Here is a 26,484-nt window from a genome sequence, read left to right on the forward strand (position 1 = left end):
CTCTCAATCTCTCTCTGCTTAGTGCAATTCCTCCGACGGCCCTCTTGCGGAATGGAGTCCCCCCACAAATCCTCCACCCCCTATTACTGAGTGGAGGGCCCCCCTCCAAATTCCCCTTTCGCTTCCCTCTATTACTGGGTTGAGTCCTGTCCCAAAGTCCACTCCTCCTCCTCTTCCACCCACCTCGCAGAGTGGAATCCCCCCAAATCCCTGCTACCCCTCACGGTATGGAGCCCCCAAATCCCCTCCCCCTCCCGGTCACAGCGTGGAGCCCCCCAAATCCCCTCCTCCCCCTCACACAGTGGAGTCCCCTGGAGTCCCCCCTCTCAGCGAGGAGCCCCCAAATCCCCTCCTCCACCTCACACAGTGGAGTCCCCCCTCACAGCGAGGAGCCCCCCCAAATCCCCTCCTCCCCCTCACACAGTGGAGTCCCCTGGAGTCCCCCCTCTCAGCGAGGAGCCCCCAAATCCCCTCCTCCACCTCACACAGTGGAGTCTCCCCTCACAGCAAGGAGCCCCCCCAAATCCCCTCCTCCCCCTCACACAGTGGAGTCCCCTGGAGTCCCCCCTCTCAGCGAGGAGCCCCCCAAATCCCCTCCTCCCCCTCACACAGTGTAGTCCCCCCTCACAGCGAGGAGCCCCCCCCAGATCCCCCCACCCCCTCACACAGTGGAGTCCCCTGGAGTCCCCCCTCACAGCGAGGAGCCCCCCTCCAAATCCCCTCCTCCCCCTCACACAGTGGAGTCCCCTGGAGTCCCCCCTCACAACGAGGAGCCCCCCAAATCCCCCGTCCCCCTCACACAGTAGAGTCCCCTGGAGTCCCCCCTCACAGCATGGAGCCCCCCCCCATCCCCGCCCCCTCGCAGTCGCAGAGTGGAGCCCCCCACTGAAGACTGGCGTCCCCCCAACCCCCCCCCCGAAGACTGGCGTCCCCCCCCGCGGAGGGAGCCCCCCGGGGCTGAGCGCAGCCCCCCCGCTTGGCGCGGCGGCCGGCGGGGCTGGGTGGGGTGGCGGGCTCGGGCTGCCGAGAGGAAGTGACCGCACGGGGCTGGAATGCGCCGCTGGCTGGGGAGCGCGTCCCGCCCGGCTGGCAGCGACCCGCGGCGCCGGAGCTGCGAGCGGGGCCCCGGCGAGATGCCGCACTTCACCGTGGTGCCGGTGGCGGACCAGGCGCGCGGGGACTACGACAGCCTGGAAGGGCTGAGCTGGGTGGACTACAGCGAGCCGGGCGGGGCGCTGGGCCCCGCCGACCCCTACGACACCGCCAGCTCCGAGGGTGAGTGGGGCAAAGTTCCCCCAACTGCCCCGGCCGGCCTCGCTCCTCCCGGTGCAGCAAGGGACGGGGCGCGGGCTGGGGCGTCTCATAGATATCAGGGTTGGAAGGGACCTCAGGAGGCCAACTTGTCCAACCCCCTGCTCAAAGCAGGACCAATCCCCCATTTTTGCCCCAGATCCCTAAAGGGCCCCGTCCAGGATTGAACTCACAACCCTGGGTTTAGCAGGCCACTGCTCAAACCACGGAGCTATCCCACTCCCTTGCGCTGTGTCTGTATGGGGGTCCAGGGCTCCCCCCCCCCGCCAGTGCTGCTATGAATGGAGGGGACTGTTGTCAGGATGAGCACCGTGTCCCGGGGACAGGCGATTCCTGTCTCCGGCAGACAGAGGGTGGTGTCGCCTTAGGGGAGAGGCTGTGCGCCTGCAAAGCCCAGCTGCTCGCCTGGGACCATGTGTAGTTACATCAGCTGACGCTGGACGCTCCAATTCTCCTGTCCTGATATTGAGAGAGTGAAACAGTTAAAAACCGCAACCCCTCACGACTCACCTCCACTAGCCAGCGGGTGGCCTGTTAGCAGCTCTTTAAAATCTCGTTTCCTTACTTTAAAAGAAAAGTGAATGGGACTGCTCCTGTTACAGTCTGTATGGTAACACCCATTGTTTCATGTTCTCTGCGTATATAAAAACTCCCCACTGTATTTTCCACTACATGCATCCGATGAAGTGAGCTGTAGCTTAGGAAAGCTTATGCTCAAATAAATTTGTTAGTCTCTAAGATGCCACAAGTCCTCCTTTTCTTCCTGTGAGTAAAGTTACTCATTGCTTGAGTGTGGGCAGGATCATTGTCTGCTCTCTTTCAGTCTTCCTGCTGTGCCTAGTATAATAGGACCCTGATTAGGCGTTGGGCCTTTTGGCCACTATAGTATAGTAATGCAAAATATTTTAAGGAAGCTGAGACAACAGTAAAAGAGCCATACAGTAATGGAAATGGTTCACAGACTTGAACATGCTTATTTATTGTTGCTAACTAAAAAGTTATGTGGATGGAATATTTGAATCTGGATTTTCAAATCTTTCCTTACCACTGTTGGCAAATCTGTCTGTAATAGTGAGGCTTGTGATGTTATATGACATTGTAAAGATTTACTGGGTGAAAAATCTTGCCTAGGAACAGTGACTAAACATTCTAGCCTTTTGTATGTAGCCTAAGGATGCAATAAAAAAAACTAGGAGGAGTCTGGTGGCACCTTAAAGACTAGCAGATTTATTTGGGCATAAGCTTTCGTGGGTAAAAAACCCACTTCTTCAGATGCATGGAGTCAATGCAATGTTAGTACAGAATGTGAAGATCAATTCAGATGTCACGTTTTTGTTTTTAAAATGACAGGTGATCAAAGTTATTTTTGTTCTGTTTTCTTAGACATGACCTGATGTAATTGTGTAATGGGCTATTATCTAGAAATGGTTTTTAAAATTAAATAATATGCTGTGGCTTACCACGAAATAGTAGTTATGGCTAGCCTGTCTGTGTTGCACTGACATTCAGCGAGAGAGAAGAAATAATTTTAGTTACAGTGGTTTTTCTCTGATGCAAAAAGACTGTATGGCCCTGCAATTAAAAAGCTAACCCGTCCTTCTGCTCCTGGCCCCATTCCCTCCCCCTCAAAACAAGTTTTGCTCTCAGTCACTTGTTGATAATTTTCAAAACAAAAAGTAAGTTTCTTAATGAGGGAGATTGTAGAATTTATTTTATGGCCTAATCCTGCACATGGAAGGATTTTTCATGATTTGTGATGGGAGTGTTAAAAGCTGACATGAGTAAGTATTTAGGTGCTCTCAACTAAATAAACTCACGATAGAAACTATAGCTAAATAATCTAATCTCATGTTACTGTTAGCTTTTCCTATTGTGGTTATGTACTCTCATTCCTTTGGTCTGACAGCTATTTTTTAATGTAAAATCAGTGCTTAAATAATGTAGCAAATACTCTGTGCATTGTCTCTGGGCTGCTTTTACAGCTGCTTCTGTTAGGCATAACTGCATCTCATTAACAGTTAATTTATTTAAAGAAGGCGATCTCTTAAGGAGGAGGGGCCTACCCTGGGGGCTGATGGTGGGGAAATAGAATTTTAATTAGGCTACTGTTAACTGGTTGCTGATGTCACTGTTTAGCTTTTGTGGATGTTTCACTGTGACTTTTAAAAGGAAATGGAATTTAAAAGACCCAAGGTGCATGACCAAAGTGGCTACAACAACCCTGCAAGCAACAATGGAATTTTAGACAGGCAAAACAAATAATAATCTAGCTCTATAAGTGATCAAAACAGTGAGGCTCCAGATGCAAGTGACCTTTGCATTCCAGTGTGCCAGACCAGGGTGTGTTGTAATATCTGTGCACACTTCTGAGATGCCTAATTAGTGTGCCATTGTAAAATGCCTTCAGAAGTAAAAATTCTTTCACAAGTATAGCAGGGGGATCTCCATTCAAATACATGTTTCTCTTGTTGAACAGCTTGTTAGACAGGTGGGTCGGTGTCCGCTGGACTAGTTCTTAATCCTGAAAACCTTCACTCCTAAAGGCCCTATGTGCTTTTTAGGGATTATCCTTCTCCCGCAAAAATATATTTAAGGAATTAACCCATAAAATGTATTAGTCCTTTAGGCCTTGTCTTCACTGGGCAAAAAAGTGTGTTCTTACCTCATGTTAATGAATGTGTGGTAACTAACATGAGGTAAAATCCAAGTGAAGACAAGGCAGTTTGTAGTTTTAGCATGAGTTAGTCTTTACCTCAGCCCGCTATGGGGGAGCGGAGCCTTGCTTGTACCTTCTCCACAGGATGGAGCAATTGATCACTTCCTGCCCCCATGTTGGGGCTGAGTAGGAATAACCTCTAGGACTACTAGGAGTTACTGCTCCATTTGGGTAGAGAAGGGAAGAGAGCCCAGGCTTTTGGCTGTGTCCATCTTGCTGCACTTAGCCACTGCTGAAGTCCTGAAGGCAACTTCATTTCCCATTTGAAAAAAAACCCAGCTGTCTGTCCTGCATACTGGCAGGCTGACACATTGTGGCCCCTGTGTTGCTTTTTAGACTGTTACACAAAAATGTGCCAAAAGGGCTACAGCTGACTTACATATACTCTGAAGCTGACAAATGTCCGGCGAAGGTTCTGTGTTAATATGTATTGTGCTTCAGCAATATTTTTTTGTTTTGTTTTTAGCTGTAACGTTTTCCATTTCTGTATCCCCCTTATAGTATTTATATGGGCTGGGTCACATCAGCAGGGCATAAAGATGATGAATGGCCTTGCTACCTCTACTGACATACTAGCGCCTTTCCTGAGGACCCACAGCTTGGAGGCTTGAGGAAGGGGGAAAGGCTTCGCTTCCCATCTCCCAGTGATCTCCAACCTTGTAGTTAGGGCCTGGGAAGTAAAGACCCACTTACTACTACTGTTTTCTGGGCCCAGCAAAGAGAAACTCCAGGTCTGGGGAGAAGTCACCTGGCCCTTTTTGCTCCTGCTGGGTTCCATCCTTTTGTGGTTGCGCAGAAGAGACAACAACTCCCTTTGTCTCTTCTCTGCTTCCAAGTGCCTCCCTCCAGCTTAATGTAGAGGTGTAGGGGAGCATCCAGTGGATGGGGAGTGCCAAGTAACAAGGCACATGCTGAGTGAGGGAAGCTCCCGTGAAAGGCTGGCAGTTCCAGCAGGAAACCTGTGAAAGGGAGCTGATTGGAACTGAGGGGAGAATTGGGCCCGCAAGGAATGTTCCAGGGTGTTCCGTGGCAGTTGTGAGTATGGATTGTGAGTAGGATGCTAACAGTTGGTGGGAGCCGTGACGCCAGACAGGATGTTATACTTTTGTGTAATTGGAATGCGTCACTTTACAATTTTAGTTGGTGATTGTCCCCAAAGTGTGTGTGTTGTTATATGGGCAATCCATGAGTACGTGGAGGGGTTGTCTGGCAATAAGTGTGCTGGCACGTTGTCCATTTCCTCCATGTGGCCCAGCGGAATGATCCCTGCCACCAGAGCTAGAGTTGTGAAAACTAAGTACAGTTATTTTTGTGAACCTCTTGCTTTGGCAGCTTGCTTGTAAGAGCCATATTTAAATGCTGCTCCAGGTAGCTCAGTTTGACTGATCACGTGGATGGCCTAAAATGCAAGTTATGGTATGACTTTATCAGGGTAATGCTGACTCTCAACTGTAGTAATATTAAATAACGGAGAAAAAACACTGGCTTTGGCTTTCAGAATGTTCCTTGAACACCTGTCTCATGCTATAATACAGCTGTGAGACTTTGTGAGTCTGGGGGAACTTAATTTGATACCTTCCCTCCCTCAGACCCTGTCTGTTTGCTTCATGGGGTTTTTTTGCTTTTGAATGTTTTATTTTGTTTTTTATGGGATGTGTTGCCATCTTATGGTGGTACAGCATTTCAACATTACAGTTTCTTGGCAACACTAGTTATAAGCAAATAAACAAAGTGCAACACAAGTAATGCATTTTAACAAAAATATTTAACATGTGATTATTTAATCCTATCAGTTGGTTAAATTGCTCACTTGTAAATAAAATAAATCCCTCTCACTGTTTGTGACTAACCATGACACCTTCCTTCATTTGGAGGAGGGATGTAAATCTGTGAGCCCTGCTTTGTGTGTCAGCAACAGTAAGAATGCACACTTGGTATCCTTTCAACATTTGAGATAAAGCTGGTGGCTTGGTAGGGAGCTCATTTAAAAAGGGGCAAAGAAATGGTTTGAAAGATGATAAAACTTCTATCTTAAAGCTGATCTTTCATAAAGATTGTTACTCTTCCCAGTCCTCAGAAGGCTGAGCTGTTCACCTCTGTGACGTGCTTGACTTCTGCCAACACAAGTCTGACAACCTCAGATATGTGCTCTGTAGGAAGCTGTTTATCTTTCAGTGATGTGTGTGGAATCGAGACTAATAAGCTTTGTGTCGCTGACCTAGTTTGGGCAGTGACCAACTCTGGTTTTGCCAATGCACTTTCATGCTTATTTGCCAGTTGTATTACAGCTTTTGTTGAATCCATGGAACTCAGTGAAACAGTCCTGTAACCAGCCTGGAGCCCTCTCCTCCAGAGATGGCAGGCTAGTAGTAATCTTACATGTTGTATTGATGTGTGGGCTGGTTGTTTTTTTTGTAGTAATAGGTTATGGTGGCCTGATACAATACAAAGAACTTTGTTGCAAGCTGTTTTTTTTTTAATGGTTGGGGGAACGGGAGAGTGAAATGATGATACCAAGACCATATATTTTCACTTTTATCTTTCCCCCAAACAGGTATTTTTTAAATATCTGATGACAATATTTGCTTTTAAATAGAGGTTAAATTATTGAAGTAACAGCTCTTAAAACTTGGAACGCAGCTCATGTAAAATGTGTATGAACATTCTTATAGTGTATGTAGCATTTTTTTCATTCCAGAAGATTCCAAAGACTTGACCCTTTGGCAAAGTCTGGAGACAGGGGAAAAATTGGCCTTTGTAATGAAATTAGACATCTTAACTAGTGTGTACCCACAGAGTCTTTCTTATGTACATACATAAAAGAGCATGACTGAAATTCAGGTATTTCAGGGGCTGAGGGTAGCAGCCATATGGATAAACAGAGCCCAGTCCCCACACAAATGTGGTTTTTGGCTAAATGAAGAGGCAACCCTATTTTTACACACTTACTCTTGTCATTCTTCATGTTACTCGAAAAATATAGAATGAAGCCAAACAGGAGGGCATTGGGGAAGATTCTAGGAAGCAGCTCTACAGGGAAGCAGAGTGAAATAACTTTGGAATGTGGAGCACAGTTTTACTTCTAGTAATGGTGGAACTGACTCCTATGTGATTTCTTTACCACTGTCCAGTGATAAATGCTACTGGGCCTTTGTCTAAATTTATCTGCTTTTCAGAGATAAAGGGCTGAATAACTCTGCCAAGGAAATCACTTCAACTCACTTTCTTGGTGTCTCCATTTGTTAAGTGGGGATAATGATGCCATGTAAGGTGCTTTAAAAGTCTCAGATGACAAATATAACGTGAGTTCTACGAAATGCTTATTATGTAAACCCTTGGATCAAGGAAGTTGAGATATTTCCAACCTGATGCTTTGATCTGGCTCACCTCCTCCAGCTACAAATACAATATGAATGTGATGCAGAGCCACGCTATGTTTAGGTGCCAGAGCGATAAATACTGTAGAACCACCTTGTAAACATCCATCCAGGATATAAAATAACCTGTAATGGAAACTGAGAGTCTGAGACTAGATTGTATGCGGTTGAAGTAAAAATCTCTCTGCTCTTTATGAAGTCAAGTGTATGGTCCGGCTTATGGGCAGATGGCAGTTACTATAGCAATGGTACCAAACTCAGGATGCAACATTCAGGTGCATAGGTCTGCAGACTTATGCTGATAAAGATAGGATTGTGATATGTGGAAAATGGAAAGACTGGAGAAGGGCTTCAGGACTTACCCCAAAATTGAACACAACTGAATATGGTGGAGGAGAAGGTGTATTAGTTCTTCTTCTGGTTCAGACAATCTGAACGCAAAGATACTGCCCTGAGATTCTCATGGGAACCCCATGTAGGGTTGCCCCAGAAGACTTGTCAGGTTTCTGAAGCTTTTCAGTAGTTTGCACTTTGTCATGCTTACTCTCTCTATATAGCTGCTTACTTTAAAAAACCATGCCCTGTTTAGCCTGTTTTATACGCCTCTCACATATAGCTTCTGATTTCTGTGGCGCAGTAGCTGAGGCAGCTGCAGCTGTGGTACACTGAAGGACTCCCTTTGCCGGCTGCCAGAATCCTTAGCTAAATTTAGAAGAACCTGTGCCTTTTTCTGGATTCTCTGGAATTTAAGTAATTTGGAAGTGTCTAGGAAAGATTGTTCTGATACGTCAACATTAGTTAAAAAGAACCCTCTCATATGTCTGTTGGGATGTGTGCAGTGTAAAACAAAAACTTCACTGCTCAGTGTTTATAACTGTGATTAGAAAGCTTAGCAAGGATATGCAGAGAAATGGATTTTCTAGTTGATTTTTATCCACAAATGACGACTGTCAGTGATTTGCTGACTAATGAATGTTTCAAACAAGAGAGGTCAGACTCAGAGAGTTCTTTAAATGCTGAAGCAGGGGGAAATTTACATCGAACAGAATACTTGTTCAGGGATCCTAACTCAGCTACTGGTATCCCCAACTTGTCTTTTCCCACTTAATCTCTGCTTCATATAAAACTTTATTCTGCCTTCCCTCTCTCCCCCAGCTTGCTTACCAGTGTTTGGCTTCATTAAAAGTAAACAGTAGCATCCTTTCTCCTTTTCCCCACTCCAACAACTACGTTTCATGATTATGGTTTTATTGATCTTTTAAAACTTGGCTTTTGCAGTGAAGCCCCATGCTAAGTGGAGATTAAGACACTTTGCAGCCCTATTGGCCAGCAAATGCAGCCAGGCATAAACACCATTCACTCAAGTTTAAAAAAAAACCCTACTGCTCATTATTTTCTTTTTTAGTGTGTGTAACGGAATGGGGGACACTCAGTGTCACAGAGAGATAAAGACACTTTATGGTAAGTTCTTTTTAAATATAAAACTCCAGGAACAAGCTAAAAACTTAAATTTATCTTGACAAAGTCATTCAAGATAGCTTTCCCAAATTTAATAAGCAGATTTTTTTTTGTAATGCAGTAAAGCAAATACCACTGTTTCTGTTAGTGCAACAGACTTATTTGATCAATGGTTTTTGTTTTTTTTTTGTATTTCTGTTTGATTTGGCTGGCAACATCTTTATTTCTTAATTGTTCCTCTTTAATAGTGAGCTGAACATGAATAGTGATGGATACAATTCGTTTGTTCTCTGTCTTCCTTATGACAGACTAGTGAAAGGTATCAATGCTATTGTTGTATTATAGTTTTCCCCTCTTGTTATTCCTCAGGAAACATGTATTTTGCCATGTTTGTAGAGAACTGTGTACAATTAGTTCTGCCAGCTGTGGTAGACATTATTTGAAGTGTTTATGGCATATTAAGAGAGACAGGATGGGTGAGGTAATATCCTTTATCGGACCAACTTCTGAGGGTGACAGTGACAAGCTTTTGAGCTACACAGAGCTCTTCTTTAGGTCTGCTTATGGTATATGCAGTCAAGTAAATTCTTCCAGAACTAATGCTTTTGAAGCAGGCAGCAAGACAGAATGCTGTATGTGAGTATTCTAAGTCTTGTAACTTAATTAATTTGTGAATGTCTTTTCTCCGTCCTCTTTTAATGTGTAGGAGTTTTCTAATGTTCAATTAAAACACTATCGCTCAGTTTCAGACAAGAATGTATTTTAACCTTCTAGATTGCAATGTCAAGTTTTCTCTATGAAATAACTTGCCTTTGCAAATATTTACAGTATAGAGGTCTTGGTGTATGAGGCTTTTCTTTAGCTATCAGATTAACTGTAGGAAGCAAAAAAAATCCTCTCAATTGATGTCTTAATTTATAATTTCTAAATTCTACATCCCTAACTCCTTAAGAGTATGGACTTGTCCTCAGTATAAAAAAAAATTGAGGAAACTTTTTAAAGATATTCCCATGACTGTTACAACATCACCTGTAAATTGCCTATCATAATCTTATTTCTGTATGTTTTCTGGTTAATAAATTTTTTCGTTATAATTTAAGCACTACTGGTAACTGTTGAGGACTAGATTCAACGACCCTGTTGAAGAGAATAAGGAATCTTCATAGTAGTCCAAACAGCCATATTTGCTTATTCTATAAATGCTTTATTGGCTGTATAGAGGAGTCCTCAAGTGATTTTTGTATGCAAAATAGCAGCAACACTACAAAGACATCATGCTATGGGGAGGGGTTTGTTCTACAGAATATCATAAGTAAGGGAATCTCTTGCCAGGTGTGTGAAACTGCTTCCAGTCACTAGCCCATTTACATGAATCTATCAGACTACACTTTATAAATGTATGTAAAATATGTTAAATTGGGCATAAGATTTTTTTTTATATAGTTTTTATCTTGCATACTTCAGAATCTTTTATACATGTGCTAATCTTTCTGCCTCACAATTAATCCCAGTTGTTATGGAACAAAATCACAAAAGACCAACAGCAGGAACAACAAAAGCTTCAGTTTCTTAGAGATGGGCTGCTCTTTAACATCCAAGTACCAAACTTTGCACTTTGCGGTCATCGCTCAGATGGACTGTGGTTTTGGCTCCTTTCAAGCCAATTACCAAAAGAGAAGTCTACAGCATCTAGAGCACGGATACACTAGAGAGTTTACAGCGGCGCAGCTGCACTGCTGTAAACTGTCTAATATAGCTGCTCTAAGAGAGCTCTCTCCACTCCAGCCTCCGCGAGCGGCAGAAGCTATGTTGGTGGGAGAAGCTCTCCCATCCACATAGCACTGTCTAAACTGGACTGATGATTTTATTCACCCCCCTGAGCAACATAATTTATGCCGATAAAAGCTGTAGTGTACACATAGCCCTAGAGCTCTTTGCTGCAATGTTGTTGCTAATGGTAGGTGTACCTTGGGGAAAAAATGTTGTTATATAATGCATTTCTCCTCCCCCATGCATGAAACGATGATTCTGTAGATCCTACAGAGTGAATATGTATTACTTTAAGTATTTCTGCTCCCAGTCTGTTCACAGACTTTGTTCTTTAGCAGGTTTGGTACATGTTAGTGGAGTTTGTGGATACTACTGTCACAGTTCAGGGCAACTGCACCTGTATTTCCCCTCATTGGTTCAGCAAGGCCACTCGATTTCAGCTCCCCAGCGGTTGGCTTTCTTGGGTGGAGACCTCCTCTTACTCCCTTCTGACTGGGCTACTTCCTGGCTGCACAGTTCCCTGCCTTTACTGTGTTATTCCCTGCAGAGACAGGCTGCTTACTTTCTTTTCAGAGATGGTTAACAGGTGTAAGTGCTCCAGTTATAAGTTAACACACAGTTCTTTCTGTGCAAGCCTCTTTTATTCTTAAGATAAAAGCACTACAAAACTACATGCATGTTAATCAGCTTACTAGACACCATCTCAGCATAGGCTCTGGAAGGAGCAATCCTTCAGCACCCTAGCTACAGGGTTTCCTTTGTAGTCAAAAGTTCATCACAGCTTCAGCTCAGAACTAGTACCCAGTCTATGGGGCCTCAGTAGACCCAGTCTTTCCAACCCTACTCTAAGGATTGGGGCGCTCCGTGGACCAGGGATAATGTCCATTCCTAGGTCAGGAAGAAGGCACTGAGCCAGTTTAAAACCAGGCTATTTATCCAAAAATCCTTTTAGGCTCTTGGTCACTGGAGAATCCAGTTTGAACTGTCTTGCTCTCTGGAGGGGTGTGTGTGTGTGTGTTCGCGCGTGCACACTGATAACAGAGGAAGTATATTAGCATCCCCCTCCTCCTAGAGAAGGGACATATAATTCCACAATAACACGTACAATTTTAATACAACGGACCCCCTGATTCAATAAGGTTTAACTTTATTGAATTAAGTTCATTCAGGATGTTGCAGGAGACTGTTACACCTACTGCTTATCAATATAATTCCGTAAGCAGCAGAATGATAATCTGTTCTCTTGTGGACTTCAAGTTATCTACCTTGATCTCCTTACTGGAAGTTTGTCTTTATATTTTTTGTATATTGATATTGGTCTATATTTGTAGGGTTTTTTTTTTAGTAACTGCCACCTAATTCAGTGGATTCCGGCCCCTGCTGTGTGGTAGTGGTTTAACTTTTGTAATCATGACCAGTGTGGGGCTTGGAAGTGCCAACCAACCTTTTCCCTGCACCCCTGTTTGTCAGTATGTGCCTTCCTTGAAGGACAGCTGCCTAGAACAGTGTGAGGAATCCATTTCCGTGGAAATATTTGGCACTACAAAATGTCATGGTGAGTTTCGGATGATCTTTTGATCATTGTTCTGCTCTGTATGCCCACAGGCATACATTTGCTTGGCCGGCAGAGTGGAAAATTAAGTGGTAGCAGCCTTAAGAGTGAAAGGCTAAATTATTAGTTTTTGCATGGATGTATGGGAAAGGATTTTCTTTTTGGTACCACTTGCAGGATTCTGAGGTCTTTGCTTGACTTAAAAGCTATTACTACAGTTGCATTTGTCTCTAGCTTGTTCCAAAGTTGCTTTGATTGATAACCATGCTAAGTTGTACACACACCTCAAGGCTCATTACTGCAAGATGTCTGAACCAGTGGTGAGCATTTGTCACCATTGTCACACTAATATACTATTATGTACTATTATAGGAATGAGGAGAAACAGTGTTGTAGCTATTTGACAAATGCTGAATTTTTACTAGTGATCGCTGTACTAAGATGGACATGACAAGAAGGATGGTCTGGTGATTAGGGCACTAATTTCGGACTCCAGAGTCCTTGCTCTACCACAGTTGTGCTGCGCTATGCAAGGTCCATGCCACCACCAAAAGAGATGGTGGAGACCAAAAAGCAGTGTGTGGAATTTTAAAAAGGTGCGGAAATTATAGGATGTGGAAAGCATTATGGGATGGAGAAAGTGGAGTGATGGGAACTTGATCATAGCTCTCAGAAATCCCTGGGCGAACCACTGGTATCCCACAAAGCACTGCAAAAATGCCCCACAAGGCATTGAGCCGGATGGCAGTGTGGTTCACACTGGGATACCTTCTCCTGATGCATTGCATTTTACCTCGATGCAAGCACTCATGGTGAGTAAGTGCAGTGTCGGTGCAAGCACCCAAGTATGCACATGCCGAAGTGATATACAAAGGTCAGCAGCTGAATACCAACGTAACTCGCTTTGACAGAACTTTGTGTTGTTGACGTGGCCTCAGATGTTAACACAGCTTATCAACATGTGTTTAAAATATAACTTTTTTCCCAATGAAGACAGGGCCCTTGGATTTCAGTGCCTCATCTCTGAAATGGGGATAATAGAGCTTTTCTAACACTTAAGAGGTATTGAAGATAAATCTGTTAGAAAAAGATAGAATCCAGACGTCTCAGTCTTATGGTTTCATACTGCTGCCCATCACCATAGTATCAGAGCAGCTTCAATATAAATTCAGTAGTCATAGTGAAGTGGATTTTACGGCATCTCCATCACTTCTGTTATTTTAAGGGGGGGAAGAAATCTCTGTTGGGGGTGGGGGCAGGCTTAGAGTTTGTATTTTGGGTCTTATTCCTTTTTTTCTTTTGGTGGGGGTTTATTGGGTAAAAGGGGGTGTCAGTGCTGAGTGCCATTCTTATGGCGGAAAGGATTTTTTGAAGATGATAGTTTTGCAGTGTTTCCTAAACACTCTGGATTTGCCTGATCTCCTCTAGAAATTTGTTCTATAGTTGGGTCCCCTCCATCGAGAATGCTTTGTTCCCAGATCTCACATACTTTGTCCTGGTGATGTGCATTGTCCCAGAGGAGTGCAGCTGTTGTGTTGGTTCACAGATCAAAATTTGGTCTTCAGTATAACTGGGGCTCGATCCATTAATTGCTTTGAAAACTAGGACTGAAGTTGACTGCGAGAGAGTCAATAGCAGTGGGGGCATGTAAATACCTCTGATAAATAGATGAAGCAGATACGTGTTTAAATAATACAACATATTCGTTCTACTGACAACTTTAGCTTCTCTTTTATCACAGATGAAAGAGGTCACACTTTCCCCCTACAAACCAGCTGCCACTCTCCATCTTTTTGAGATCCCTACTTACAGCCCAGTGCTTTTTCTTATTCATTTTTTATTAAGCAGTGTATGAGAAGTTACTCCTGTGTATGAGAAGTTACTTAGGGCATCAGATGTTGTCCGAAAAAATATATCTTTAGGGGAGTCAGACCATTGTAATTTTGCCTTTCATCTCCATTTCAAAGACAAAATGCCATTATTATGTGCCATTTGAAGTAGTTTATTTTGCTGAGCTACGGTAACTTTCCGAGAAGGCAGACTTGTTGAGGCTTGCTATTGCATACTTTAAATTGCTGATTGCAGTAAGAAACAAATTTTATACCTAGGAGCCACACATTTTTATAGCAGCCCCACCTTGTGCTGAGAGCCTGTCTGTGCTTCCAAGCTAAACAGCCTTGAACTTGGGCAGGGTATGCAAAGACCATCTCCATGGAAACTCAGGGTGTTGCCCAGGTAATCAGTGGATCATTATTAAACCAGACCTCAAGATAGTTTGCTCTGCTACTGCTGGTACCATCTTTCAGAGAGACCCACTGCTTATGCAGTCTACCTTTTGTCTTTCATAAGGCACTCCACAAGCCCTGTCAAATTCCAGTCTGGTAATTCTGTCTTTCAAATGCCTTCTTCGGCTTCTAGTCTATTAACTTTCTGGCCTAGATTGTCACTTAGTGTTGCTGTGTGCTAAATAGCTGCTGTTTAACTCCAGCTGTGGCCTTCATTTAAAATGGTGTGTGAAATCATCTCTGTATAGCTTGTATATAAGTTTAAATTTGAAAAGAACTTCGGGATGAATACTGCTCCCGTGACAAAAAGCCCAATTATAAAGTTATGCTACCCGAGCCACAAGCATCCATTGCCAGAGGGCTGCAGCTTTCTCTTGAGAACCAGGCGCTCCTCTGAAGATGGAAGAGCTGGCAAGGACCTAAAATGACCAGCCTAGTTGTAGAAACCTCAGCGTTTAAACGGGTACTTAACATATGCAGAGAGAGAAAGCTAATAGTAATAAATTATGGGTGAGCATCAGTTGGAGCAGTATCCATTCCACTTGTCCTCTGTAAGGCTCATATATTTAGCAGTCAATCTGGTAGCTTAATTAAAAATAAAACTTCCCTTGATGGTCCTGGCTGGATGAATCTTATTCAAAACAAATTATTATTAATTTATCCTGTGGTGGGGATGCTTCCCTGGTGGTTTATGTGGAATGGTTTAGGATTAGAGCCACTACGTAAACGTGAACTGTTATGTGAATGCTTAAGACTGCACAGAACACAGAGGAAGACATGATCCCTGCCCCAAAGAATTTATAATCTGAACTTGGTGAGCTGGACCTGCTTTCTGTAGTGCATATGGAATATGGTGTTCTTCCCTCAGAACATCTTTGCTAATTATGGAGTGCTCCCTGCAGTTTCCCGTTAGCTTGGCTGGCTACAGTGAACAATCTCTTCTAGATGTTAATTGGCACAAGATGTAACAAGGATTAGCTAAAACAATGTTTTCCCCTTTGGAGGAATAGTAGTGAGCAGCTACTCCATTGTCCAATTTATATAACTGGATTGCGAATCTGAGGTTACTGATGGGTTTTTTTTTTCTTTTGGTCATATAAGAGGGAAAATACAGACAGCTTGGGGAAAGACTGAAACAATTTATTAAAAAAATTCCAATATCTGAGTCTACTATGATGGAAAATACATTTTTCTGATTGGAAATCATAGGACTGGAAGGGACCTCGAGAGGTCATCTAGTCCAGGCCGCTGCACTCATGGCAGGACTAATTATGTAGACCAGGGTGGGCAAACTTTTTGGCCCGAGGGCCACATATGGTTGGAGAAATTGTATGCAGGGCCATGAATGTAGAGCTGGGCAGCGGGTTGGGGTACAGGAGGAAGTGTGGGGTGTGGGAGGGGGTATGGTATGCAGGAAGGGGCTCAGGGCAAGGGGTTAGGGTGCAGGAGGGGGCTCAGGGCAGGGGGTTGTGGTGCAGGAGAGGGCGCAGGGTGCGGCAGGGGGCTCAGGGCAGGGGGTTGGGGTGCAGAAGGGGTGTGGCAGGGAGCTCAAGGCAGGGGGGTAAGGGCTCAGGGCAGGGGATTGGAGTGCAGGGTGCCGGAGAGGTTCTGCATCTGGGTTTCAGCCTGGCACTGCTTACCTCGAGCGGCTCCAGGGTGGCAGTGGCACACAGCAGAGCTAAGGCAGGTTCCCTGCCTGCCCTGGCTCCGCGCCGCTCCCGGAAGTGGCCAGCATGTCTGGAAGTGGCTCCTGGGGGTGGGGTGGGGTGGGGTGGGGGAGGCGGCTTCGCTGTGCGCTGCCCTTGCCTGTGGGTACCACCCCCAAAGCTCCCATTGGCCGTGGTTCCCCGTTCGTGACAACTGGGAGCTGCGGGGGACGGTGCCTGCACATGAGGGCAGCGCATGGAGCTCTCTGCCTCCCCCTCCCTCAGGGGCTGCAGCGATGTGGTGCTGACCGCTTCTGGGAGCAGCGCGAGGCCAGGGCAGGCAGGGAGCCTGCCTTAGCCCCACTGTGCCATGGGGCTGGCAATCCCATGGGCCGGGTTGAAAGCCCTGACGGGCCGGATCTGGCCCGCGGGCCATAGTTGCCCTCCCTTGATTTAGACCACTTCTGATAGATGTTTGTGTAACCTGCTCTTAAAAATCTCCAGTGATGGAGATTCCACAACCCCAGTAGGCAATTTATTCCAGTGCTTAACCACCCTGACAGTTAGGAAATTTTTCCTAATATCCAACCTAAACCTCCTTTGCTGCAATTTAAGCCCATTGCTTCTTGTCCTATCCTCAGAGGTTAAAAAAAACAATTTTTCTTCCTCCTCCTTGTAACAACCTTTTACATACTTGAAAACTGTTATCATGTCCCCTCTCAGTCTTCTCTTTTCCAGACTAAACAAACCCAATTTTTTTCAATCTTCCCTCAGAGGTCATGTTTTCTGGACCTTTAATCATTTTTGTTTCCTTCATTCCCTATCTGTTAAATATTTCTACTTTCAGCTTCTAGGCACTGGATGTTATAAACTACTCTGCTGAACCATCCCTGAAAAATAGGGGAATATAATACATTGGGGCATAACTGATAGTGCTAATGACTTCAGGGCCATCCGTATTACAAGGTGCGAGGCTGGAGAGGAAAACCTGTGACTCAAGTGTGGGGAGGGATTTATGTGATGAAACAGAGCTGGTACTTAAAACTTACCTCTTCCTTATGCATACTGACTAAAGCTTGAATTATGCATAGGCACTGTTTCTTTCACTTAAGGCTTGAATTTTGTCTTGTCTTTAATGGTTCTCCACTAGGATTTCCCAGGAAAAGAGACTTCTCCAATATTTGTAAGGTCACGATGAACTCCAGAGTTCATTTTTGCCACAGGAAGATGGTAGGCAATGTGTCTTCTGACTAAAAGTAGCTTGGGATTTTAGCAACAGCATTTTCAGTATGTTAGTGACATTTATATAGTTCGTCTCTGTTGAAAGGATTATAGTTTCAGGACTATATCAATGTCTGCTTAGTCTTCCTGTGAGAAAGCATATTGCTTTATGAACCAAATCAATTCTGTGCAGTGCAGCAGCCAGCAGTCAGTGTGTCCCTGGAAATAGTGAACAGTTACTTTGGAAGTACAGTATTACTTGTTTTAGTTGTTCTGGTCCTTCAGGGCTGCCTAAAAAAGCATGTGCTGACTAAATGTCATCTGAAGAATAGAGAAGAATGATCAGCCAAATTACAGAAAATGGCAAAGAATTACTGCTAAGGCGTAAGTATAGCATGTGATATTAATACGATGAAGGGGTGCAGTGCTCTGAAGGTATCGGTGTGGCTTATTTATGAGGAGTAAAATAGAGAGACTTGTTGAATCACTAATCGCAAACATTTCAGTGCTAAATCACTTAAGTTGTGCAGTTCTCGTTGTTGCTATGGCTGTGAAGGTATTATCACAGTCTTTCAAAATACTGGGAAAGGTGGATTCTGTGATTTCATAGGGCTGGTGTTATACCTGCATTGTAAACAAACCATAAAAAAAAATCTTAAGGAATATTGAAATGGAAATTGCAGTTTATATATTTCAAAACATATTAGTGGCTCATTTTTAAACAGTATTTCATTTGTAAATTTCTGGTTTGCTTGTATTAAATCCTTTTCAGATGCAAAAGCTGTTATTGGCCATAAATTATTCTTACATGTTTTATATGCAGTGTCATGTGCAAATTGAGCTGTTCTTAATCAACCTTTATTTTGCCAGGTAACATCCATTAAGTACAAAGTCTTGGTTATAGTGGTAACCCAGCATTGAGATGGATAACATTATATTGTAGGCTAAAAGATGTGGTGAACAATTTTGTCTGTTTAAAATATCTATAAATGTTAATAGCTTGTTTTTCCTACTGGGCTTTAAGCTGTTGTGGTTCATGGAGACACATCTGTGATAATGATGTACAAGAGTAAATGTATCTGTAACCTCTGGAATTCAATTCTGTGTTTAAAGTACAATGTGATTCCTTTTGCATGCTTAAAAGCAGCCCAGGTAGAGATCAGAGATCCCAGGCCGAAGTCTACCCTATCCTATACAGCTGCCCTTGGTGCATGGGGTATAATCCAGGACAGATTTGGCTTTTCCCGGTGACCATGTCTTAAAATAGAGGATAAACCTGGAGTAGCAGTCAACAATTCCTCAACAGCTCCTCCCTCAACCTTCTCCTTCAGTGAAATGGGTTCTGAAGTCCAGGATGGTGAGCTGTTGCTGAACTCAGAATGGCTTCTTTTCCCCCCTGCAGTCATTTCACTGTCAGTACTTATCTCAGTATGTATATCAAATAAAGTTGTATTCTATAAAATAAAGTCCCATTTTTATTTCCTGCTGTTCACAATTTGAGATGTGTTTAATGTAATGATTTTAAAAAATAAAGCATTAAACCCTTCATTCCCTTTAGTATGCTAGACTTCAACAGGAGTCTTTGATCTGTGTAGCCTACAGACATGAATCACCAAAAGGTTGATTGCCTTAAGATGTAACAATTTATATTTTTCAATTCTGAAAAAATATAAACAGGTTAAAAATCTAATCGTACAGCCATGGTAACTGTTTTTACATTTTTAAAGAAAAATGCCTCTGACAATTTAATTATTGATCAAAATGCAGTTGAAGCAAAAATAAATCAATATTCCTCATCAGATTTGTGATGTAAGCTGTTTATAGAGATAGTGTAAATGTGTTATAGACAGAAACTTGCATTATGTAAAACATTTTAATGCAAACACTATTCACTGTTGTCTAGAGAGAACCAACCGTGTTTTTCTAATAGATTCTAAATTCTATTCTCTTATAGTTTAGTCACCTTGGAATCTTATTTAAATAATTGGATTATGATTTCTTTTGCCTTTTAAAGCAGTTTAAAGCCAATAACTTCAAAAATAAATATAATGTGATTTTCAGTTGTGCAGTTTACATTTGGAAATCTCTGAAGAAAATAGAACAATTGCTAATTGAATAGTTTGCCATGGAATTTTACCGAGGCTTTGGGAAATATCTTTATTCAGTAGAAGTCCTCATGCTATTCTCTGTAGTAATGGAACCAGAAGAAGTTTGGTAAACAAGAGCAAACAGTTAAAGGACAGTTGCAATTCCAGTTATACCTTACAGTACCACGATGTGTGACTATTGTAAGTATATTCTTCAAATAGAGTAGGTCATCACACTTTGAATCTGTGAATTACTGTGTCTCTCTACGTAGGCATGAGGTTAGCATAACATTGAGGTGCACTGGTATTTTTAAACAATAGGCTTGAATAGTTTTGTAGTGTCAAAATATTCCACAGTATGAAGACCAAGACTTTTGGCATACATACTGGCAAAGATTCAGGGTCAGATTCTGCTATCTTAATAGTATTAAGCAGTACTGTACTCATCAAGTAGCTCCACAGAAGTCAGTGAAGCTGTTTGTTGAGCACATACTTCCTGTGAGTATGGGAGCAGAATCTGGTCCGCGGATAAAGATTTTTGGGAGAATGTCTGTATCTTCCTTCATGTCTGCAAAGTGCCTGATACAGGACTGAGGCTAAAATAATCATAAATACCAAGATCCTCTGGTAACTGGAGGGGGACGGAGAAGATGGAGATAATAAGTTCTATGCCTTTATCCTTTTACTTTTAAACCAAACTTGGAAAAAAATCAAGTAAAGATCAGCAATATTTTTTTGAGATGAGTAGGAGGAAACCATAACTGTCTGTTAAAGCTAACTTGCTGAACTCTGTTTGTGACTCTGAACACTGCTTTAATTTTTGCATCTGAACAATATCTAACTGGATTGCATTTGTTTGATCCCTATCTCTTTTATAAATGTGTATAGGAGGGTATAAGGTGGAGTCCAGTATCTTTTTCTGTATTTCCCAGACAAAATAGATTTTTAAAAATTCATTTACACACTATCACTTCAAACAAAGTTTTTGGAGAGTTTTGTAGTTTTCTCAAATACAAATAGCAACTTGGGAGTTTGCTACTAAGTTTCCACTTTGTATCAGAAAATACAGAATGCTGGAGATTAGATCACCCAACCAAAATTAACTCTTTTGCCAAGGGTTTGCTATTCCAATCTTAAATTTGCAGGCAATGTACTTGTACCTCTGCAGGCAGAATATTGAAACCACAAAGGTTTGGTTTTATAATTGCTTTCACACATGCATATGTTTGAGTCTAAGTGATACTCCTGTCTAGGTTTGTATATGTAGACACTCCAGCTCTGTGTCTAATGACTAGTACAAGGGATCTCAAACTTCATTGCACTGTGACTCCCTTCTGACAACAAAAATTACTACAGGACTACACAAGGGGGGACCGAAGCCTGGGCCCGCCCAAGCCCAGGCACCCTGGGTGGGGGGGCCAAATCAAAGCCTGAGCCCTGCTGCCCCAGGCAAGGACGCCAAGGCCAAAGCCCAAGGGCTTCAGCCCCAGGCAGGGGGTCTGTAACCTGAGCCCTCCACCCAGGGCTGGAGCTGTTGGGCTTGGGCTTTGGCCCTGGGCGATGGGGCTCAAGCTTCGGCCTCAGACCCCGGCAAGTCTAACGCCAGCCTTGGTGACCCCATTAAAACGGGGTGGCGACCCACTTTGGGGTCCTGACCCACAGTTTGAGAGCCTTTGGACTAGTATAACTAGTATAACTCTGAACAGTAGAGCATGATGGTCCCTGGTGTGCAGTCTGTCTTATGAAGGTGTCTTTCAGCAGACAGTGCACGTCTGTAATGGGGTCCACACAAGCAAAGCATGATCACAAATAAGGGATTTGGTTTTGTGTTTCTGGAGAGATAAATTTGTATTTGATGGATGGATAGACTACCACTGAATTTCTGACGGTCTAGTAAGTTGTCTCCTTGACAATCAGCAAGACCTAAATACAAAGATTGTTAAAACTTTATACAAGAGAGCCTCTTGTGTTGCAAAAATGTCATTATCTCCAAAACTCTTCAGTTTACCCCAAACTTTTAAAATTAATTCTACTCTGGACTAAGACAGGATATGTGAAATTTGAGGTAGAATTGTTGGGCAGGAGAAGGCTAAAACAAGGCCTAAAATTGGTGGAAGTTAGCTTCTAAATTGTCCCTTCTTACTGAAACTAGAGGTAGCTATTGCTGCTGGCTAGGACAAGTATGCCACATGCTCCTAGCTGACAGCTGTCAGTCACTAGTGTAGACATGAGTTCCCCATCTTGTGCCTGGAATCTACATATGCAGTCATCTCACATTGTAGACTGTAGGAAGTTGCCTTATCAGGTGAGTTTGGAAGGGACTCCCTGTAATTATGACATTAGAAGCTTTGCTGAACTTGTCTTAGCCTGAGAAGCATGTGTCTGGACATGTCTACACTACAGAGCCTTTGCTGGTATGTCTATGCCAGCAGAGGCCCTGAATGAAGATGCTGCAGAAGCTGACAGGAGTAGCTCTGCCAGCATAGCTACTCAACCTCCACAAATGACATTAGCTAAGATGACAGAAGCACTCTGTTGTGAGCACAGTTGTGTCTACACCGGGGGTATAGCTGTGTCAGATAGGATACTCTGGTATAGGAGTTTGTGACACCCAGGGACCTCTTGATGCCAATTGGCAGAGAGCACAGGGAGTGTATAGAGTTTTACAGGGATCCCCTGGCTCAGATATATGCATAGTAATTCACCAAAGGGTGAGGTCTGTACTGAGAGCCAGTAGCCCACTGGTTGTCATAATTGTGATGTGTATGTAAGGCTAATATTTAAGAAGCTATGTATATATACTGCAAACTCTGTTCTTAAGTAGGGCAGATCACCGGTGCCTTGGACTGATTCCTTTCAGGCAGGGGGTAACAGATGCTTATTTCCCTGTCTAGTCATTGTGTATTGTCAACTTCACAGTGGTGGTCTTATTTGCATATTGAGCCTGATGCTTATCAAAAGGTTGTGAAATTGACAAAAGAGGGAGGCCACAGGGGGAAAAAAACAAAACAAAAACAATCAGCAACAGGTGTCCAGTTGGACAAAGGACTGTGCTGATATATCTGAGGGTACCAACAGACATCCTGCATCTTCCACTGAGAGGGCGACTTGTCTCATGAACAGAAGATCACAGACAAGGCTGGCTGTAAAATGCTGAAAGGACTTTCGGTGAGCATTATTCTGTAAGATGGGGAAGCATCTAACTAAGTAAGTCTAGGTTCTAGAATGCGTGTTATGATTTTATTTTATATGTAACCATTTATTTCCAATATTTTTACTTGCATCCCTATACTTAGTGAAGATGAGTAAAAAATTATTTAACAATGAACATCTCTAAGCACTGTGTGTTAAGCGAAGTGGTGATCTGAGGTGTAACTGGTAAGCTGGCACATACTGCTCCTTTGGGATCAGCGGATCTGTGAATACTGTGAGTGTTCAGTGGACCAGGAGCTGGACACTCCAGGGAGATGCTCATGGGTAGGAATGTGCTTATTGCTAACCTGTAGAAAGAGAGTGGGCCTGCTCAGGCCTAGAGGGGAGTATTTGTGTTGTCTGTGGACAGTGGAGTTGGGGAGCTGATCCCCTGGCAGGCACAGCAAGGCTTCCTCATGCTAAGGACAGGTGGCACTGAGGTGCCTCTCAGTCCTGGGTACCCTGAGAAGCGTGATAGTTTGATTTCCCCCTCCCCCTTCTAACTGACATAGCTATGCTCGCAAAACTTTGTAGTTTAGAGAGAGCCTGACAATGTCGGTTCCTTTTGATGGGAATTGGGTGAGTGCCTGGGTCAGCTGGTCATGTCCAAATCGTAGGACTTTTTAGGGACTTACACAGGCCGAAATTGGCAGACCTCTGCACAGAGCCTTCCATAACAAACTGTTATCACCTAATATATCTACCTAAGACTGAACACTTGCTCATATCCTTAGCAAAAAAAAAAAAAAAAAAAGTACCATGTGGTGATGCCTGTCCTAATGCTAAGATATATTTCATGCTTCAGAATGTCAGCTGATCACATGTGGGGCTGAGAAAGGAATTTCTCCTAACCCCTTTCCTATGCCACATGTACAGAGGGCTTTTTTTGTTTTTTTGTTTAATGTATTAGGTATTTCCCATTAACAGAGGCAAGGTAGTGGACTAATGCTCTATTCCAGTATGGCAAATCCTGTGAAAATTACTTTGCATTGTACATTAGAAAATTACGCTACAAATGTGTTTGATTCTTGTTTCATAAAGGAAATGGGGTCAGTTTACATGGTCTTACTCAGGGCATTGGAAGCAAGCAAAAACCAGATAAAATGAGATCATTTTGGTGTTGTGGATTAGAACACATCTAAAATGTGCAGATTGCTCAGGAAGAGTTGTTATGCTGAAAGTGATTTTGGTCCACTGATGTATCTAATAGAGCAATTCAGTACTCCCAGTGAGAGTATAACAAATACATCAAACTGCCTCTCTGCAGCAGCCAAATCTAACTATTGATGGAGGTTAAAATAGGATGTCCTTGCAATGATCTTGACTGTAAACCTCTAAGCTTTTGGTTACTATTGGTGAAGTCTGCAGTATTTGAGAGGGGAGAGAAGTGAGACCAAAAGTGTGGCTAACCATTGGACGAGTGGAAGAATACAGTTCAGAGGCCCATTTATAATTTACACGATCAGTAATTCGTGACTTCTGCATGCTCTTTCAAGCGGATGGAGCAAATGCTGTATACATGAAGAAGAAAGTGATCCAGATGTGGTTTTGCTTTACCCTTATAATTTTGCGGAAGGCAGGCATCACGTGCTATTTCTGGCTGATTGTACTAGTTATTTCTGAAGATGTCGGAAGTGTAGCCACCCCTAAACGCTAATACTGCGATGAAACACAAATTTTCAGCCCATTATTGATACACTAATCATCTGAGCGAGGTCCAGGGAGAAGTGGGGAATGGTTTTTCCACTTTTGTTTGGTGAAACCCTGGTTGGGGTAAGAGTGTTGGAAAAGTGATGAGAGGACCGAAGGACTGAAGAGGGCAAACGGGCTTGTTGGGTTCATACTTAATCTAATTTACATAAAAGTAAAAGGATCAATCACATGACTTTTATAGATAAAAAGTGCACAGGCATTTCTACAGAAAGCATTAGAAATATTCCCAGAGATATTAAAAATGAACCCATATCCCATTCAGCAGATATTTCTGACAGTAGCATGTTGCAGCTACAAGAGAAACACAAAATCTAACTGTTTGTTGCAGAGGAGGGTTTCCTGAGGCTTCAAGCAGCAAAGGTACAGTTTAAGAAATGACCTACTAGCTCATTTTTAAAACTTCCAATCTACCAGAGCAACCCTAGAAGATAAATAATCAAGACAATTTAAGTACTGCATGAGACAAAGCTATAATAACTGTCTGAGAGAAAAATAACCTCTTACAGCGTGGTCCAAAATTTTGAGGAACTAGGTGGGGCAGTATTTTTATTACAATTATCATTCACCACTGCAGACTGTCTGAAAACTGGCTTAAATAACAAGTGCAGTGAGTGGGTGGTTCTTTCAGTTTAGTCTCCAGTAGACACTTTCCTCTGTTTAAAAAGTCAAGAAACATCTCATTTCAGCTTGACACTCTGTTGCCAAAACGAGTGTTCTTATGGAATCTTGGGATATTTTGTCTTCTCGTAAAGCTTAGCTCCTGGAGAGGTGTGATTATGTGAGAATCTTTCACATTTTTAAAAAATGAACATTTCTAGTCCTCTAGGTGGTGGTAGAAATCTTGTAAATGTAGATCCTTGGAAGCTCAAAACCCAGAGGCAAATAAAACTGATTTTGAAGCCAGAGATTTTAAACAATCTCATACCATTTTTACAGGCATGATCCATGAGTTTTGAATGGTTGGGGTTTGCAATAATGTAGTCCGCTCAGGAGAGCCTAGTGAAAGGAGTCCAGAAGCTGTTACTGGTTAAGATTTCAGTACATTAGCAGAACCATAAAAAGGAACATGCACAGCTCCTGGGCTTGCTTCAAAATCACTATAATTAAACTAGCCCATTTAAAAGATGATTTGGGGAACTTGTAATGCTAACAAATTACAGAAAACCTACCTGGCATTACCATCTCCATTTAGGAGAACTCTAAGATGACTTATTCAACCATTCTGACTTAAATTATTACATTCTCCCTGCTCCCTTCAGGTGGTGATTTACTTGTGGTTTTGATTGTGTACATCTTAGAAATTAGGAGGCCCTGTTAAATGGGCTAGCTCCATTGACTACGCCAAGTTCTCGGGTTCTGAGAACCCTGGGGTCTCGAAACACAAGTTCCAATTTAATGAACTTCTGACAACTAATAGTTAAAGTACAGCTTTGAATTTATGCCTCTGGAGAACAGGCTATACTTCAGTTACGTCAGAACTAAATTATTTTACCTCCAGAAATCTGGGGGCTTCAAAGACCCTAGCCCTTTACCGTTTTTATCCAAAGCCTATTTAAACTCATGCAGGCTCAATAGTCATCACAGTCTGAATCTTTTGCACTTTGGGTGGCAGCAAGCAGGGTGCTGCTCCTTCATGGATACCTACCAGTTAAAATGTTGCCATTCAAACCGTTCTAAACAGAGAATACCTGCTTTGTTTTTAAAACACTTCAAATGATCGAGCCCTGTAGCCAAGTAACCATGTAAAACCACTGTGGTGTGGGGCCCTAAGTAAATAGTTCAATATAGAGGGATGGGAATCTAGTTTTGTAGCCTGCATTCTCCACCCCAAAATGAACTGCAACCTTTCTATGAAAAAAGAAAAGTTACTACCAGCAGGAGAAACTCACCTTACCTGATCACCCTGGTGACAGTCTGTACGGTAACACCCATTGTTTCATGCTCTCTGTGCGTATAAATCTCCCCACTGTATTTTCCACTGCATGCATCCGATGAAGTGAGCTGTAGCTCACGAAAGCTTATGCTCAAATAAATTGGTTAGTCTCTAAGGTGCCACAAGTCCTCCTGTTCTTTTTGCGGATACAGACTAACACGGCTGTTCCTCTGGAACCCACCTTTTCAGAAATGCTAGTTAACGATCTCTGCAGGACTTGGGA

The 26,484-nt window shown here is 43.0% G+C and overlaps 1 protein-coding gene across 3 annotated transcripts in view; it reads left to right on the plus strand.

Moving 5' to 3' along the window:
* Positions 1-1,091: 1,091 nt before the first annotated feature.
* Positions 1,092-26,484, plus strand: part of SLC12A4 (solute carrier family 12 member 4) — a 75,529-nt gene continuing 50,136 nt past the window's right edge. Inside the window, exon 1 of one of the 3 annotated variants that reach the window (XM_074968591.1) lies at positions 1,092-1,275. In XM_074968591.1, coding sequence (XP_074824692.1) covers positions 1,134-1,275 — 142 coding nt within the window. In that variant the 5' untranslated portion in view covers positions 1,092-1,133. Of the gene's footprint in view, positions 1,276-9,446; positions 9,499-26,484 lie in introns of those variants that run through there. The other 2 variants (XM_074968592.1, XM_074968590.1) reach the window with 2 other exon arrangements.

This window comes from Natator depressus, chromosome 12 (assembly GCF_965152275.1).
Source record: "Natator depressus isolate rNatDep1 chromosome 12, rNatDep2.hap1, whole genome shotgun sequence".
Taxonomy (NCBI): domain Eukaryota; kingdom Metazoa; phylum Chordata; order Testudines; family Cheloniidae; genus Natator; species Natator depressus.